The sequence below is a fragment of the Amphibalanus amphitrite genome, unplaced genomic scaffold (genome assembly GCF_019059575.1).
Source record: "Amphibalanus amphitrite isolate SeventyFive unplaced genomic scaffold, NRLGWU_Aamphi_draft 000663F_arrow, whole genome shotgun sequence".
NCBI classification, from domain to species: Eukaryota; Metazoa; Arthropoda; class Thecostraca; order Balanomorpha; family Balanidae; genus Amphibalanus; species Amphibalanus amphitrite.
The window spans coordinates 91,998-109,425 of NW_024882157.1; the positions used below are offsets into that span (position 1 = coordinate 91,998).

Sequence of the window (17,428 nt, forward strand, 5' to 3'; positions counted from 1 at the left end):
GCAATAGTGCTCCAGCGGTGCTTAACTTACGTCTGAGACACAAACTGCTTTGCGTAAGCCGCGAGGTGAGTGATGCTGCTTGGAAAACGTACCTTTACGTGCTTATCTACGCAAGAATTCGAAGCTTCCATTCGCCAGATGCTAGAAAAGCACCCCCTGGGATTATGACAATTCTCCGCCCCTGGCACCAGAGTCAAATAAGTCTTGAGTTGTTGACTACTTTGTATTGCTAATTGCTATATCTCAGTCATAACTCATCATGATCAATGCAATGTTTACACTATAATGGTATCACCACCCTGGTTGAATTTTGAATTTAAAGGCATGGTGATAAATCCATTTGATAGATTTATTCAGAATTCAAAAATTAATTCAACTTTATAACAAAGCGAAATTGCTGAAAGAACAACTTTGGAGTAGGGAGGTAAATTTTCTAAGACTTCAAATATGGCAGTAATTTGGTAGGAATTTCAGAAGATGTTAGTGACGCGTATAAGACATTTCGGAAAACTACGTCCTACGTCCCTTATAACATAGGTACACAAAATAACACAGTGTCAGTGTGATATACATAGACCAAACATAGACTTTCTGTGAAGAGCTTTCAGTCTTTTCAGTAATATTTTTTATTACTGTGTACTAGTTTGGTAGGTATGTACCTACTATCGGAATTGATTTCACAATTCTGCTGTTAAATTGAATACCATAAGAAGATAGAAGGGCAGACTACACGAGGTAAAGTAAAGCACATCATTTGGCTTTTGCCAGCTCAAGCTTACATCTAAAAAGCAAAAATATTTGTTGGTTTATTGCTCAACATTCACCGGTGCTATAACAACGGTTTTGAAAATTGAGGGAAATGCTTAATGAGGCTATATTGAATGCAGTATTAGCTTACAGTGTGGTTCTCTATGTATTCTCACCATCTGGGTGACGTGCAATTCCATTCCCAGTTTTTATAATTCTGATGCTTTGAACATTTGTGCTGTCAAATACATTCTTTTGCTGCTGAGAGGCTGCCTTAATGCTAGAATTTAAGAAGTAAAATCCCTCAATTTCATTGGTTAGAAAAAATATCTTTGTCTTTGACAGGAATCTCTTCATTTGAAACTGCTGTCCAGTTGTTGAATATATCTGCTATTCTGCTGTTTCAGATGATGCTGTGGCCTGTTGCTGTATGTTTACTGCTGCTGCTGCTACTGTTCCTGCTGTGCGACTGTGACCCAGTGCTGGCTGTGCTGTCGGCACTGGGCCGTGGTAGGCCGGCTCTGCGCGATCGCGTCATCTGGCTAACGGGAGCCTCCAGCGGGATCGGCGAGGCGCTGGCCGTGGAGCTGGCCGCCTGTGGCGCGCGGCTGGCACTCTCCGCCCGGCGGCCGGCCGAGCTAGAGCGCGTGCGCCGCAGGTGTCTGGAGGCGGGCGCTGCGGCCGACCAGGTGCTGGTGCTGCCACTGGACGTGACCGAGTTTGAGCAGCACCGGCCGGCGCTGGACCGGCTGCTGGCGCACTTTGGCCGGCTCGATGTGCTGGTAAACAACGCCGGCCGGAGCCAGCGGTGCGCCTGGGCCGACACGCGGCCGGCCGTCGACCGGCAGCTGTTCGAGCTGAACGTGTTCGCGCCGGTGGAGCTGACGCGCGTGGCGCTGCCGGAGCTGGTGTCGCGCCGCGGCGGCCAGGTGGTGGTCATGTCCTCCACGGCTGGCACCTGCCCGGCGCCCTGCTCCGGCTCCTACACCGGCTCCAAGCACGCGCTGCATGGCTTTTTCGGCGCGCTGCGCTCCGAGCTGTCGGCGGCGGGTCTGCGCGTGACGCTGCTGTGCCCGGGGCCGACGTTTTCGGACCTTCTGCGCAGCGCGTTTGTCGCCGAGCCGGGCCAAGTGTTTGGCGGCGAGATGTCCGCCTCCGACCGGCGCATGACCGCCGAGCGCTGCGCTCGGCTCTGCGCAGTGGCCATCGGCGCCCAGCTGGCCGAGGCCTGGATTGCCATCCAGCCTATTCTGCTCTTCCAGTACTTGAACCACTACACGCCGTGGCTCATCAACTTTGTGTTCCAGCTGACGGGCGCGCGTCTGGCCATGCAGCTGAGAGACAGTCGCAACTCGGTCCCAGTCGAGACCAAACAGAAATGAATACCGCAGAGATGAAGATCAATGACGGGAGGCCCGGTACGCTGTCCATTCATCGCTGTTTTTTTATACCCACCTTGTACTGGATTGGATATAAGGTTGAGGAATCTATAAGGGTAAGGATTTAGTGGGACTTGTTAGCACACATGTGTCGCCAATTCATGCCAATCGATAGTGTGTAATGTTGTATTTCCCAGTAAATAGTCTATATTTCAATATTTCGACCAGGGTACCAACATCGTAGCTATGGGCGGCTATCCACCTTACGTGGATAGGAAAACGTAGTTTTTCTGGCAGCCAGTTGTTTGCATTCGTCGCAATCAATGCCGTGTACGAGTTACAAGGTTATAAATGTTTTAATAGATATGAAAACAACGGCTAGAAGTGATAATATCTTAGGCATTTTCCGATGTCGCAGCTTTTTTCTTTTGGAAATTATCGAGCAATTTCCATCAAACCCAGACGTTTATCTGAAACACTGTTTGCCAGTCACCAAAATGTTGTTGTCCATAACCATTCTGCAATTGAACTGGAAATGGCTGTTCTGTGACCGGTTGATGAGCTTATTACCTCCCGCAATCGTAGCCGAGAAACTGTTGCTATTTTTACGTGGTGCTATAGGTGTAGCAAATGAAGCGCGTTTGTACAAGCCATCGATTACTATGTGACGGGGGATAAATATTTCGCAATATACGCGATAAAGAAAACAGCTGATGCGTCCTGCCACGTCTATGTAGTACAGTAGTAGTGTACAGTAGTAGTACAGTAGTAGTAGTAGTAGTAGTAGTAGTACTTTTAAGTTGAATTTTGAGGTCACAGGTCGGGTCAAGGTCGGGTCAAACACCTGAAATCGGGCTTTCAGTAGCATGGACTTCAGGACTTCGCAATGGGCGCCTCTCGTCACAAACTCGTTTTCATGTAGGGGTCAGTCAAGCATAGGTCAGGGTCAAGGTCAGGTCAACCGGGTAGGCACATATCCCCGAAAATCAAAACTGATATTCGCAGTCTGTGACACATGTTTTATGGGTAATTTGGGCCGTAGAACACGATGGTGACATTCATTTTATCATATGTGTACGTGTTTGGCTAAAAAAGTTCAATTTAAGAAATGCATACAGTAGTACAGTACAGTAGTAGTAGTGTATACAGATGCTAAGTCTGTGTCGTGTTAGTTCCAAATCGAAACGAATTAGTTGCAAATCGTTTACGTTTCAATTATTTGAAATGAAGAGTCGTTGGCAGGAAGCAGATCGCCCCCCCCCCCTCGCATCAGGGTTTGTGCGTATTCCACTTTCCGAATGCTAATGAAGGAACATTTCGGAGATGTCGAAATAAATTTACCATATAATTCGCTGGACGCTGGTCGACGCATAAGAAGCCACCAGCCCACAGAGTCGTAGCTGTCCGTATAGTCCCCACTCGCCTCATGCTCAATGTGACATTGTTCAATGACGCACTAGATAGGAGTTCCATAAAGGTGTCCAAGCCTTCCCGACCCACCAGTCCTTCGAATAAGAACTCGATAGAGCATCGATAGAATACTTGGTTTATTTCCATACAAAATATCTGAACGACTAAAAACATAAAATATCGAGGCGCGTCTCACCCCGACCAGGCCTGGCGGCTGGATGGCCGCCAGGCGCTTCGCGGCACGCACAGGAGATGACAAAAGTGGCTATTGATCGGGAGCGGCAGCGCACGAGGCGCGTGCAGCTCGCCGCGGAAACAGACAGACACCGGAAGACGGCTGATTCCCGTTGTACATTGTCCAGCGTCCCGCCCACTGGAGGCGCGTCAGTCGTCGGTGGCACGCGGCACGGCGCGCGCCCTAAAACGGTCCCTATCAGTCCTCAGTCGGCACCCCAGTCAGCATCACAGTGTCTCGGAGACCAGTCTCGTGTCGGGCGACGAGCGCCCCGTGTGTAACGCGCGCGGCCGCTGCCGCCGCTCTCCTAGAACTGGAAGCCGCCGGCCGTGGCCGCGTCCGTGTCGACGCTGAGCTGGAAGCCGGCCGCGTCGGCGGTCGGCGCCGCCACCTGGGCGTCCTCCTCGTCGTCGTCGCCGAAGTACTTGCCGATTATGAAGACGGCCTTGTTGTAGATGGTCTCGTTCTCGTGCGTCTGCAGTGACTCGATGCGGTCCAGGCCGCCGCACTCCTCCACCTGGAGAGCCACGGCGCCCTCCTGGCCCACCTGCTCGGCGTACTGGGGGGCAGACAGACACAGACGGTTACAAGCAGCACGGCACGTCGGATAACCAGCGGAAAGACGGCAGACTACAGACAATATAGCTAGTGGATCTTGCTGTAGAAACAAAACAACATTATCGAGCAAAAATACGCTGTCGCAATAATAAGAACTAGCCCCACGGTAGCACAAAGCCCTCTCACGAACAATTCCTTGGGCCGCTGTCACCAGCCCACAACGCCCAACTTCCAACTGAGAGTGAGCCCCGCCAGGAGCCCGTCGGGCCAATATCCCTCGCGTCCACTCACCCGCAGCACGTTTGACAGCGCGTCCAGGATGACGGTGATGAGTTTGGCGTCCTCGGCGGCCAGCAGGTCACAGAGCGGCTTAATGACGCCCAGTCGGCAGAGCTCGGCCACCTGCTCCTGAGAGCCGCCCGACGTCAGGTTCAGGATCACCCAGACGGCCTCCCGCTGCGACCGGTAGTCACCCTGTAACACGAGGAGAGGAGAGATGGGTCAGACACAGTACTGATTCAATGGTGAGCGATAGTCGCCGTAGACTCACAAATGGACAAACAGACCAGAAACGGAGTGAGCGGGTCTAACTTTACACGGCGACAGCACCGCTCAGAACGGCTTTTTATCTTGGCATCTTCACAAGACCTGCAGAGCGATGAACAATATTAACCTTTCGTCAGTTGATTGGCTACCAAAGACATTCGAAGGTCACAGAGACGCCAAACTGGCGTACCGTGCCGCGCCACACGCCGGACTCCCCAAACTAGGTCATCACGCGACTCACGCACACAAACATCGGCAGCCTTCAAAACACCCACTCCCCAACCCCACACCACCGGCTAATTAACGGTTCCACGACCCCGCGCCGCCTACCGTACCTTCTGAAGCACCTCCAGGACGGGCCCGAGGAGGCCGGCGTCGATCACCGCCTGGATCTGCTGCAGGTTGCCGGCCGTCACGTTGCTGATGGTCCAGGCGGCCTCCTTGACCACGTTGGCCTTGCTGTGAGCCAGCAGGCGCGGAAAGTAGCGCATGGCGCCCGCCTTGACCACGGTGTCCGTCTGCGCGTCACTGCCGGTCACGATGTTACCGAGCGTACGCAGCGCCGGAGAGATGATAGCGGCCTCCTGGGGACAGAGACGGGATAAGCTTCACAATGGGAGATTAGTCGTCACAATAATAGCAGATTTTTCAGAATCACAGAATCCGTGAAACACATCACACGATGGTTTTCTACCATATTCATAGTTAGAACCAGGGCTGCGGAGTCGGAGTCGGAGTCGGTCGGAGTCGACAGTTGTGACCGGAGTCGGAGTCGGAGTCGGAGTCGATTTTAGAAACCCAAGCCGGAGTCGGAGTCGGAGTCACCGAAAATCTGTCGACTCCGCAGCCCTGCTAGGTCTGCGGAGTCGGAGTCGGGAGTTGGAGTCGGTCGGAGTCGACAATTCTGCCCGGAGTCGGAGTCGGAGTCGGAGCTGGTTTTTGAAAGCCGGAGTCGGAGTCGGAGTCGCCGAAAATCCATCGACTCCGCAGCCCTGTAGAACTATTTTTCAGGGTAGAGAACATTAAAAAGCAGATCGGCCATGCCAAGCAGCATCCGTACGGTTATCACGAGCCTTTGAACTCCGGTTGCTAAGTCCAGTAACTGCGTGCGTGACACAAGTACATAACACGACAGTTGGAGCTGATCAGAAATATAAATAAACAGTATTACCTTCGACCATGAGTGACCACGAGCCCACCGTCGGCAACGCTTAGCAACCCAAAAGTTTATGTCAAGCGATCCCTCCCCCCACACCCATCCCACCTACTCAAAAGGCAGCAATCCCGTCCGTACCTCCGACCCGAGCAGCTCGACGAGGCGCGGCACCACGCCGGCCTCGATGACGTGCTCGATCTTGTCGTTGGATCCGTCGGTGAGGTAAGAGAGCGCCCAGCACGCGTCCGTCACCACCTCAGTGTCCGTGTGGTGGATCAGGTGCGCCAGCGCCGGCAGACACTGGCGCACCGCGTCGAACGGCGGCGGCGGGTTCTTGTTGCGACACAGGTTGCTTATGGTCCACGTCACGTTGCGCAGAAAGTGGGCGTTGGTGTCGGGCCGCACGAGCGCCAGCAGCGGCGCCACGATGCCGCACGAGATGGTGTAGTCGCGCAGCTCGGGCCCGTCGCCGGCGATGTTGCCCAGCGCCCAGACAGCCTGTTCGGCCACGTGCTGCTCGGTGCTCGACAGCAGGGTGATCAGGTGCGGCACGGCGCCCTGGTTGGCCACAAACTGTCCGAAACACATAGACGGGAGCGGGGCGTCAGTCAGAGACAGACAGACAGAGACAGGACGGGAAGAACAGGCGCACTGCATGTCCTCTAAACATCTTCACATGGCTATTTCTGAGTCTAATGAGTGATCATTGAAGATTCATAATACAGCAACATCAGCTGAACACATTCACGAATACAACTGTTTATAGTCCATAAGACATTAATTATCAAAAGAAAACCGCAACTTTATATTAAGAGCGCGTCTCAGGATCACTGCTTACATAATATAATAAATAAAACATTTCGCGCATTAATCGACGCAAAATAAAGTACAGACCAGTCGCTTGCGAGGCCCACCCATTAGCTGATAACGCCGAAAGATAGACCCTCCCCGGCCCGGCCGTCCGTCTACCTTTGTCTGCTCGGAGGTGCCCGAGGCAATATTGGTGAGCGCCCAGGCGGCCTCGAACTGCAGCTGCGGCTCGTCGGCGTGCGTCAGGAAGCGGATACAGTGCGGCACGATGCCCGCCTGAATCATAGTGTCGATCGGCGGGTTACGCTCGCGACTCAGAATCTTCCTCGCGGCCTGCACGGCCGTCAGCTGCATCGACTTGTCCGAGCCGACAATACCTGGGGACAGAAGCGCAATTAGACGGTCCATCGGGACAAGCAAACTGTGCATCGATTTCTTATTTGGATGTTTAGGGGAACACTCAGACCGGAAAAAAACCCTAAATGGAAAGTGAAAGTTCAACAATCGCCTATCACTGAATAAATATAAAACTGTTAAAAAAAAGAAAGGAGCATAACAGGTTTAGGGTTAAGCTGACAATCATGGGCAAGGTCATATTATTGCTTTGTAGCTATGTTTCCATCGAACATGAAACTGTGTGTCACGGTGATGCGTATTCGTTACGGGGTACCATCCGCTGTTTGCGACAGTCCCCGTACCCGCGTCTCACCTGCCACGATCTCCTCCATGGTGAGCGAGGGCTGTTTGGCGGTGCTCGGCTTATTGGTCGACTCCTGCAGCGGACTGGTGGCCGTGTCCTCCTCCGTCAGGCAGATGTTGCGCCGCTTCAGGATCTGGTCATCCTTCTTGGCCTTGCGCAGCTCCACGCTCGTCTCCTGACGCCGGCGGCGCAGCTCGTCAGAGTCCTTGCCGCGATTCTTGAAGTTGCGCATGCGCGCGGCGGAGCTGCGGTCGTCGGCGGACATTGTGGCACAGCTGGAACGGGATGAAAATACGTCGGTTAGTCAAAATGCTTCACTTGAAACATTCTTGGGGGATGTAAACTACTCTGTTTGCATTAATTAAATGCACAATACTTGATCCAACTAGAATAAGCTTTCACGGTTTGAGTTGGCCAGGAACAGCTCAAAAACGGGCCAGGAATAGGCTATTCAGCGGCAGTGAAGCATCACTAGTCTCCTCTCACACTTTTCCAACAACGTCATGAGATTCATATCATTTTTTGAAGCACTTCACTGCATATCCTTAACCCTGTTGTTGTTGTTGGTCTCCCCGGGTCGGCTCACGGCCGACCGTAGCCCAACGGCTCTTGGTGACTGAGGTAGCCGCGGCTCAAGGCCGCCACGGCCCCGCCGTCCCGAAGCTGCGTAGGGTCCGGTCTGATATTGCCGAGTAGGCGGAGCCTCGCGCCAGCCAAGCACGGGCACCTCAGCAGCACGTGCTCCGGCGTGTCTGGGCCCTCGCGACACACCAGGCAGCGCGCCGCCGGGCAGGCCAGATCACTGCACTGTGGGCAGTCGCGCTCGGGGCGGCGTCCGATTCTGTGAAGGTAGCTCTGCGAGCGGCTCCAGTGTCCCGCCCGCAGCTGGTGGACGTTGACCGCCTCGTCGCGAGACTCCAGGAGCACCGGCATCGGCATCCGGTCTCCCATGATGGTTTTGAAGAAGCTGTCTGGCCAGCTGCGACGCCATGCCTTGGTGGCGGAGCGGCCGACTGCCTTCACCATCGAGCGGACGTCCGTTGGGACGGCGTCTTGCGACAGGCTGGATGCCTCTTTAGCCAGCACGTCCTCTCTCTCATTGCCGGGTATTCCGCAGTGCGCTGGGATCCACTGCATGAAGACTCGGCGTTCTCCGTCCTCCGATCCTTAACCCTCGCCGGACCTATCAGTTTTCTACATACGCGCCGGCCGAGGGGGATTGGTACGACCCCCCCCCCCCTCGCCGTTTCGTCCCTGATGGAGCTAGAACGTCGCGGAAAAAACAGCGTGTGCGCCGTTAGACGCAGCGACTGGTACCCAATTGTAAGGGCTCAGATCAACCGATGAACTCTGAGGTCAGGTCAAGCGGCCTTAAAGGGACTATCCCACCTTCTAAAATGTTGTTAAAACCAGTTGAATTGTGCCTGACTTTATAGATTTGATGACCAGGAACACGGTTCTGGCATTTATTTTTCATTAAACATCTTAGGCTTCCCATATTCCAAACACAAACTTTCAAATATGTGACGTCACAGCCCAAAATTACCTCCTTCCCCAGGCCACATTACTGTCATAAAGCTGATTCTTTTTACTCTGTAGGCACCACAACAAAGTTCAGACCAAGTTTTAAGCGATTTTTCAACGACAAACCCATTTAAATCAGAATGACTAAACGAGGTGACGTCACACTAACGGTCGCTCCATGTTGAAGATAGGGCCTTGTACAAGGCCCATTTTCAAATGAAGGGAACGAATTTCTTCAACACCAAGAGGCCGCGGGGGTTGCAACCTAGATAGATAGTGGTTTCTGAACCTCGCCGCAAACTTGGCTATCTCAACTCAAACCCCATGTTAAAGGTGGGATAGTCCCTTTAAGTAGGGGTTCGGTTTTTGGTAAATAGCTTGTCGAAAAACGGCCGCAGACCCGCGATTTTGGCATCATCCTGTTCGCCTTGCTCAAGCGCGTCGAATGCTTTACTTTTTGTTTGGGTGAGGTCAACATGAGGTGTTGACATCGGGTCACGGTCAGGTCAGAGCCCCCAGGCCACGAAGCTGGTCGAAGGAGGTCATGTTGCATATCGTGTGATTCGGCAGATTTTCCTGAGGCCATTGGTGGCTTTCCCAACTCGCTAGGTCAATTTGATCAGGAGTTATTGACGAAAAATTCTTGACCCTAGTGATGTCATAAATGACGTCACACAAGGTTAACAATGCAAAAGTGAAGCATCGAAACTTGCAAGGAGTGCATGAAATCACGATTCCGTGCGGTTGAGATAGTACGAGATCGTCCCCGGCACCAAAATGGTAGCTTTCCATTTTTCACCATCGACTTTTAGGTAATGGTAAAGTCACGTTCAAATCTTTGTTCGCCCATAATATGCACGTGACTGACCTGACCTCATGTGACCTTTAGGAAGAACTGAGATATACAAGTTGTGAGACCTCTGGAGAATACTAGGCACTTGTAAGCTTCATCTCCCTGTGAAAGCTCCTCTGGCACTGAGGGCATTGCAAAGTTGCGACATCTGAGACCGTGCAGAGGTTCACTGATCACGTCATAGGTCAGTGACCCGACCTAACCCAAAAATGCGGTTGGTGTCAAAAGATCAGGCGTGAATCAAAGGTCAGGTATGTCACGTTTCTGGGCGGTGTTTCACGGGATGCTGCTACCACGCTGCTATCAAATTGCGCGAGCTGACGTCACACTTGTGGTAGTGTTGGAGCAATGGGCCTGTTGATGTTTCCATGGAAACCCAATTTGACACGTGTAAAAGCAGCGTGCTGCTATCACCTGTGAAACAGGGCCCTGCTCTATCTCCAGCGTGTTCGAAGCTATCGTCTGGCGGGGGCGGCAGAACCCCCCCCCCCCCCCCCGCGGCGACGAGGGTTAAAGAAGGTACAATAAAGCGAAATCAGAGATGCGGAGCCGTGAAAATTTCAGACGGCTCCGGCTCCGGAGAAAAAAATCGGCTCCAGCTCCGGCTCCGGGTGAAATGTCATGGCGACCCCGGCTACGGCTACGGCTCCCGCTCCGACTCAGTACATCCCCTATGTGCAGTTATGCGGAGCCGTGAAAATTTCAGACAGCTCCGACTCCGACTCCGGCTTCGGAGGAAAAGATCGGCTCCGGCTCCCGGTGAAATGTTATGGCGGCTCCGGGCAAAATATGCCGGCTCCGGCTCCGCGACCCTGACCGAAATATTTAAAATTTGTCATACATCCTTTAACCGCAGCCTGCTGGGGATCCTGGATTTCCAAGCCTGGAGGGGGGGGGGGGTGGAAGGGGCTGAAACCCCCTCTAACTCGGCTCCTGGTCCTGGGCCACGTAGCGATACGGGGTAGGCGGCCTGAGAAAGAACGTCAAAAATAATGACGAAATGACTTTGGCCACTGTTTGGGTTAAAATGTCAGGTCACCAGAGGTCATCAAAGGCCAAATTTTGCCAATTTTCAGGCCAAATGTCGGCAATTTCAACAAAACGGACCATGACAGAAAACCAAGCTACAACGCCTTGGAGAAGCACATTTGCTTTTTCAATGCTTTTTCTGAATACTTCCTTCAGATTTGACAAAGGTCAACGGTTTTGCCTGCAAGGGACAAAAACTGCCAAAATGGATGATTTTTTTTTAAGAAATAGCTTTTCTGCAATAGCGTTTCACTCAAGCATGACTGTGGCGTGGCGGCTCTAAATCCCAGTTACAATACAAGGTCAAACAGTGATTCGCAATTATGGCGGATTGAAACAGACACGCCAAAAAGTGTAAGCACCACCACGGTTTTAAAATGTCATTATCTTTACTATTTTGTATGTTTTTTTTCCAATTGTACCTAGCTAAATTAACATTTTTAAAATTGAATATATTTATTGTAATGAAACTAAATCTTATAATAATTTTCTTTCAAAATACTGATCCATTTATGGAATGGCCAGCTGATTGCAGACATGTGCATGGATCCGAGTAATGGATCTATGATCTCAGTGGATCTCGAGGCAAATTGAAGGTTCGGATCTATGATCCCACCGAATTCGGCGTGAAAAATTGTCCTGGATCTATGATCTCACAGGATCTGACAATAAACCAAAAGCATGCATCTATGGTCTGAGTGGATCCCACCATGAACAACATTTGAAACCAGGCTTCCAAGTGTTTCTCTGTCAATAAGTGCCATAAAACTATGGATTATGACGTGTTATCACATAAAAGCACTAAATAAGAACGTTTGTGAGTTATAACGAGTGATCTCTTGGGATTTCTGTGTTGACCAAAAATAAATGAGGATCTGATCCCACTGGATCTCAATCAAAAATACTAGATTCTGTTCTATGATTCCTACGGATCTCTCGATAAATTAAAGAGCTGGATCTATGATCCAGTCTGCAAAACGTGGCAGCCAGCTCGACGAGGTGTTTGGGGCAGCCGGAATACTGCCCCAAATGGGGCAGTTGACTTCCGGGCAGCCCAATTTCTGCCCCAAATGGGGCATCTACTCGGGGCAGGTTAGATTATGCCCTAAATGAACTATGTATGGCATAAAAACCACACATATAAATACATTACCCGTGCAAATGCTGAAATCGGTCGCGGTATGATTCTTACTTCTTAGGTCTGGGGCGATTTGATTAAGGCTCGTGAAATTCACACACAAACCTTTCCTTGGTGGCTAATACGAAACACGGCGCGGAAAACATTCATAGCCCTGATAAAGGGAAATTTGAATATGGCAGCAGTTTTAAATGACAATTTCTGCGCTTTAGCGACGATTGTGGCGCAGCCCACTTTTTCTCGCGCGTTTCAACAATACTCCGCTTCTTTATTATTTTCTCCCGGTACCGTGCGCCCCGCCCCCGGAATAGCCAAACTCTGCCCCAACTTCTCAAAAGCTGCCCCGATTTCTGCCTCTGCCCCACTGTGTCTGCCCCGACGAGATCTCGTTGAACCCTGCCACGTTTCGCAGACTGGTCTATGATCCCGACGGATCCGAGATCAGGATCTGTGGGATCAGATCCCAGATCCATTTTCTTGGATCCATGCACATGTCTGGCTGATTGTGATGCCCAGAACCTGCAGAAAGGCTGTTTTTCTATTGCCATTTTTGAGTGAATGTGTCAAATTTCAAATTGCTCTAATTTCTAGTGGAAAATGGAAGCCCTTTCACTCTGATACCTAAATGGACGCGATACCGCAGGTACCAGCACGTTATACCGTTTTTCATCTGTAGTAGAGGGCTGCATTTGTGCCCATATATCAGTTGGTGACATACCAGGGAAATAAGCTAAAATTAGAGCGCTCTATTTATTGCTCCTGCCCCATGTTGAAGAGATACCCCTAAAAGCGTGATCTTTTATCGGCCCTTACGCAGCAAGGCAGTAATTCTCAGACCGGTGGATGGTATCAATAGAAAGAGAATGCGTCAAAGATTAACATGAATTAATTAAAATAACATTAAAATGTTAATTAAGCGTGGAAATAAGTCCCAAACATAAGCTAATTATTGCTCCTACCTCGGCGACGGCGCTCCCCGCAGTCGGCGGAGAAGCTAAAATAAAAGCCACCATCCTCCTCCGTAAGTCAATTTTAGAGCGGCCGAGTGGGCCGATGCGGGGCCACCAAACTGAGGTGAGACGTGGCTAGTAATTGCAAACCGCCATAGAAATCAATATCTTAAGACGTACCATATGGGATGATTACTCTGAAGCTGGAGTGAAAGCATGAGTAGATTGCAAGAAACGAAATGCATAGATTGGTTGAATTATGTACAATAGGCACAGCTCAGATGAAGCCATTTCTATGATGTTGATATATGACATAACCCTTCCTCTCCTCACCTATGACCTAAGTGCATTGGCAGTTACCGGCAGTTTTTGAGCACGAGTGTAATTCGCCATCGGACCGCAATACATGTTGCCAGGCTGCTGCAATTACAACGAACATACGAATAATGCCTTCATTTGTAGGCGTTTGTTTTTTAGGCGGTCTTTGACGTGCAAGGGGGGCGGGGGCATACCTGTCGACAACTTGAGTTTCTCCGAATTTCAAAAACTCCCAGAATTTCAATTCCTTATGCACTGTTGTAGGTACAGCTATGTTCACAAGTTTTCGTTTCCTCCTGTTCTAAAAAGGATGATATTTGTCGATTTCGTGCGTCGCTGATAGGAGGGTGCGTTTAATAATTAGGCCCAACGCTTTCTGCATCCGCGAGTACCTTCAAAAGGGAACAACAGTTTCCATTTATTACACTATGGGACATGTGACAAAATGACCACTGGAACACGCATGAAACGGAGCTCATATTCCTAAAAATGTCTACAATCACTTCTTTTCTGACACTATTAGCAAATACCATCTCAAGTTAGGTGGTTGACAGACAGTTAATGCCTAATGGAGATCTGGGGAGACTGAGTGATGCCAATTCACCACTTAACTGATAATGAGGGCCGAGGGAAGAGAAACATGCAACATGCACAACTGACAACTTGACAAGTGACAAAACACTACCACTATTGTGCAGTGCAGTGTGCACAACAAATTACAGCAGCCAGCCCAAAAATGCTTTTGGTGGCTAATTGCAAACAAGTCACTAAAAAATGTCTTAGTTGCAGCTGAACACTGCACAATAATCACACTGTTCACACATTGAGTGAGATGCCACAGGTGGTTTGAATCACACTTTGGTTCAACTGCAAATCTGAAGTGTTGTCATGAGGTTCATGCCTCCATGATCACAGCACTTTGGTTGTGGTTGGCATAACACTTGTAGTCTGCAGAGTTCCACATGAACTGCAGACACCTCATCTGGTGGTCTTCATGTTGCTCAACTTCTTCAGGAGGCAAATGTCGACCACCCAGCGGAAGCATGGCCCTGCAGAAAAGAAAGGTAATGCATAAGGTACAAACATTATCTGCTGAAACAGCTCCTTCTGTTGGCTGTTATTAAACTTTTAACATAGGTAACATAACAACATGTATTCCATGTATATTACATTTGTTGAAGTAAAATACTGCCGGCTATTTCAAAACCAGAAAATGAAATTATATTGTGGCATAATTCACCTGCTCAGCTATCAGTATCAAATAATAATTAATTTAATATTTGGCATATTCTATATAACACATTCATAGAATATTATGCTTCACGTTACAAGGACTCACAATCTTTCTGTTGGGTGTTTGATTGACGCATTAACTGAGTTTGTCTTAGGTTTTATTATTGCAAAAAATTCATATTGCATTATTGTATCAAAATACTGCCAGCAATAACAAAACAAGAACATGAAATGCCAATGAGCAAGCCGCCATTCCTTAAAATGGATTACTTTGAAAGGAATTTTAGTTTCTTTTAAGGAAAAGGAGAAATGATTATCAGGTAATTATCAGAAAATCACTCAACCTGCAAGTGGCTGGGTGGTTTCACAGCAAACATCAAGCCAAAACATATACTTACATCTATCTAACAATTGAGCCATTTGACTACTACAAGGATATGTGAGCAAAATAAGAATCCAATTATCCAATGTTGACTTCCTTGCAAAGTTTATGCCTTATTTTATGAAAATGTGTCACTAGAATATGATACTTATCATCGAATATTATTTAATTTACGATTTATTTCGATCGGAATGCACATGGAGTCCCGCGCCATTTTCGTCGACGATGAATATGATCGTGTTTCATGAAGAGATAAGGGGTTTCAATGGTCTTTCAAAGCAATAATTTGATGCAAAAATGTGTAGGAAATAATATGAAGCTGGTTCAAATGGCCATCAACCATTTAAAACACCGAAAATACTCACAACTCCGTCCCGACGACCACGCAGCACCGCGAACGCCACACTACTGGCACAATGCCAAAACTGCTGTCACAGCGGAAATGTTTTTTTTCTCGATTGCAATTGTGGAATTATTAATTAAACAGAAGGTGATCTTTCCGAAAAACCGACTCATTTCATACACAGATGCATGGAAAATAAAAAAATCCCGGTAAGTTTATTTGTATTGTTTTGTCGATTTTGACATGCTCCTAGTTTGCAGCCATATTTCGATATGTTCTACAGGGAGTTCAGAATTATTTCAGGACCAATCTTTTCCTCATTCATTTTCCCGTCGATCATGAAATTTTTAGAGCGGAACAATTGGTTTCCAGGCGGTCCGAGCGATTTTCGTGAGAAGGGTGCAAAAATCGGCGTCATTTTTAGAGCCTCGACACCAGCTCAACACAGGACCCTATGGGAGACGGTGAAGTAGCGGGAGCAATAAATAGAGCACTCTAATTTTAGCTTATTTCCCTGGTGTGTCACCGACTGATATGGTCACCAAAAGTCTACTTATTGACCAATCAATTTTTGGATCTAAGCCTTGTAGTTTCCCTCGAGCTGCGCAACATATGTTATGAAAGTGACATCAAAATAACAAAACATGAAGAAATCGTGGTATATGGGAAAGTATTACGTAACTGAAAATGTCATCCAGCGCCATTTTCAGATTCCACCAAAATTCCAACTCTGCACTTGAGCCATCTTTACAATTATGTTTTCAAGACACATTTGGGCAGGGCTATTGAATATTTTGCATAAAAACACAGGAATAATAACACAGAAATCAAACGGAATACTTTTTAATTGATAAAAAATCAATAATGTTAGAACAATGCGAACAGCACGTGTTGCGCCGGGTTCGTCTCAACATCTCAAATAATCATGTACAGCTCAGTATTTGACGGAATATGGTGTAAACGTTATCCTTTGCATCAACAAGAATAGCATAGAAATATAACTCACCAAAATAGGCCCGGGAAAATATATAAAGAAAAACGTCACTCCCCAGTCACTCCGACCGACGCCGCGCCAGAAGTGAGCCGGAAAGTCAAAATCCAATCCGAACAGCTGATGCCAGTGACGATTGTTTGAATACACCAATCACAAAATAGGTTACAAATGCTGATAGTGATGAATAAGTCAGAGAAGATAACTTGAAGAACTAAATGTAGGTCTTTTTTCAATTTTATGTCATCAAATATATTTTTTAAAACACCCGAAACAACAAAAAATTTTGTTTCAAAGAAAAATCACTTTTATTTTTGCAAGCAATAGTGACGATGTTTATGTAAAGAAAGCTGCCACTTTTCCCGGTGACTTGCACGGAATTGGTGGGAATTGGCATAATTTGCATATGACTTATTTCTGTGCATATCATCCAACGACATTGATAATTTATAAAACATAATTCCTTGATTAACGCGTCAACAGGTTTTCCAGGTCCTCGTCTTTCGTTTCCCACCCATTTTGGCTGGTTTCATGCATCCTGCCGTCCTCCGGAACGCTTAATTTGAGATCACTACAATGTGCCGGTTTTTTACTTTGACCTTGACCTCTGACCTTGATAACTGACCTGAGATAAAACAAAAATTGGGTGCTTTAGAATCTTCCTGTGCAGATCTCTCGTCAGGTACCGTTTGTTTCCGTAGCTCCCTTATTTGCGGAGTTAGTAGGGGGGGGGGGGGACGGAAAACGGCCCCGGTTGCGGTGGTTGGGATTACCCCTCGGGTCCTCCTCAGATAAACCAGCGCAAGACTGAAATAAAGCTAAGTTTCAATTCGCGCCAACGTTGGCATTCTTCGTACTGAAGTTCGCATGCAGAGTTTTTGTAGTTTTAAAGCTATGCATGTTGTGTAAATATATCCTATAAGCACCTATATATCACCTGAAAAAAACTATGTGTGGATGCATACCTAATTTTCGAAGCTAGTACGTACTCCGTATATTCATTTCGTATTTCCATACTGCCACGATTCAATCATTGCGTGCTTACATACATCGTTGCACACGGACAAAGGTAGGTGATCTGTGCATCTACATATGTACTGCTTGTATTATGGCCCAGTCTAATGGT

At 48.5% G+C, this 17,428-nt stretch overlaps 2 protein-coding genes across 3 annotated transcripts; one reads left to right on the plus strand and one right to left on the minus strand.

The window, feature by feature from the left end:
* The first annotated feature begins 525 nt into the window (after positions 1 to 525).
* LOC122364231 (dehydrogenase/reductase SDR family member 7-like) lies at positions 526 to 2,828 on the plus strand. 2 transcript variants are annotated; one of them, XM_043334420.1, is made up of 2 exons: positions 526 to 735; positions 1,155 to 2,828. In XM_043334420.1, exon 2 carries the CDS (start codon positions 1,155 to 1,157, stop codon positions 2,127 to 2,129), a length of 975 nt encoding a protein of 324 aa, XP_043190355.1. In that variant the 5' UTR covers positions 526 to 735; the 3' UTR covers positions 2,130 to 2,828. The 2 variants fall into 2 exon arrangements, with proteins under 2 accessions (XP_043190355.1, XP_043190356.1); XM_043334421.1 differs by having other exon boundaries at positions 604 to 647.
* An 827-nt stretch (positions 2,829 to 3,655) lies between these two features.
* Positions 3,656 to 16,771, minus strand: LOC122364233 (importin subunit alpha-5-like). Its single transcript, XM_043334422.1, has 7 exons — positions 16,318 to 16,771; positions 7,551 to 7,816; positions 7,001 to 7,218; positions 6,170 to 6,604; positions 5,211 to 5,459; positions 4,621 to 4,803; positions 3,656 to 4,330 (listed from the first exon to the last, which is right to left on the minus strand). Exons 2-7 carry the CDS (start codon positions 7,804 to 7,806, stop codon positions 4,079 to 4,081), a joined length of 1,593 nt encoding a protein of 530 aa, XP_043190357.1. The 5' UTR covers positions 7,807 to 7,816; positions 16,318 to 16,771; the 3' UTR covers positions 3,656 to 4,078.
* Between the last annotated feature and the right edge of the window lie 657 nt (positions 16,772 to 17,428).

What these genes read in the sequence shown, in the direction of transcription:
- LOC122364231 (XM_043334420.1), top strand. Translation starts at nt 1,155, where the DNA reads ATGATGCTGTGGCCTGTTGCTGTATGTTTACTGCTGCTGCTGCTACTG.
- LOC122364233 (XM_043334422.1), bottom strand. Translation starts at nt 7,806, where the DNA reads ATGTCCGCCGACGACCGCAGCTCCGCCGCGCGCATGCGCAACTTCAAG. An exon ending in GCACCTCCGAGCAGACAAAG is followed by an intron (nt 6,605 to 7,000) that starts GTAGACGGACGG and finishes TGTTTCGGACAG; the next exon opens with TTTGTGGCCAACCAGGGCGC. An exon ending in CGCTGTCAAACGTGCTGCGG is followed by an intron (nt 4,331 to 4,620) that starts GTGAGTGGACGC and finishes TCTGCCCCCCAG; the next exon opens with TACGCCGAGCAGGTGGGCCA.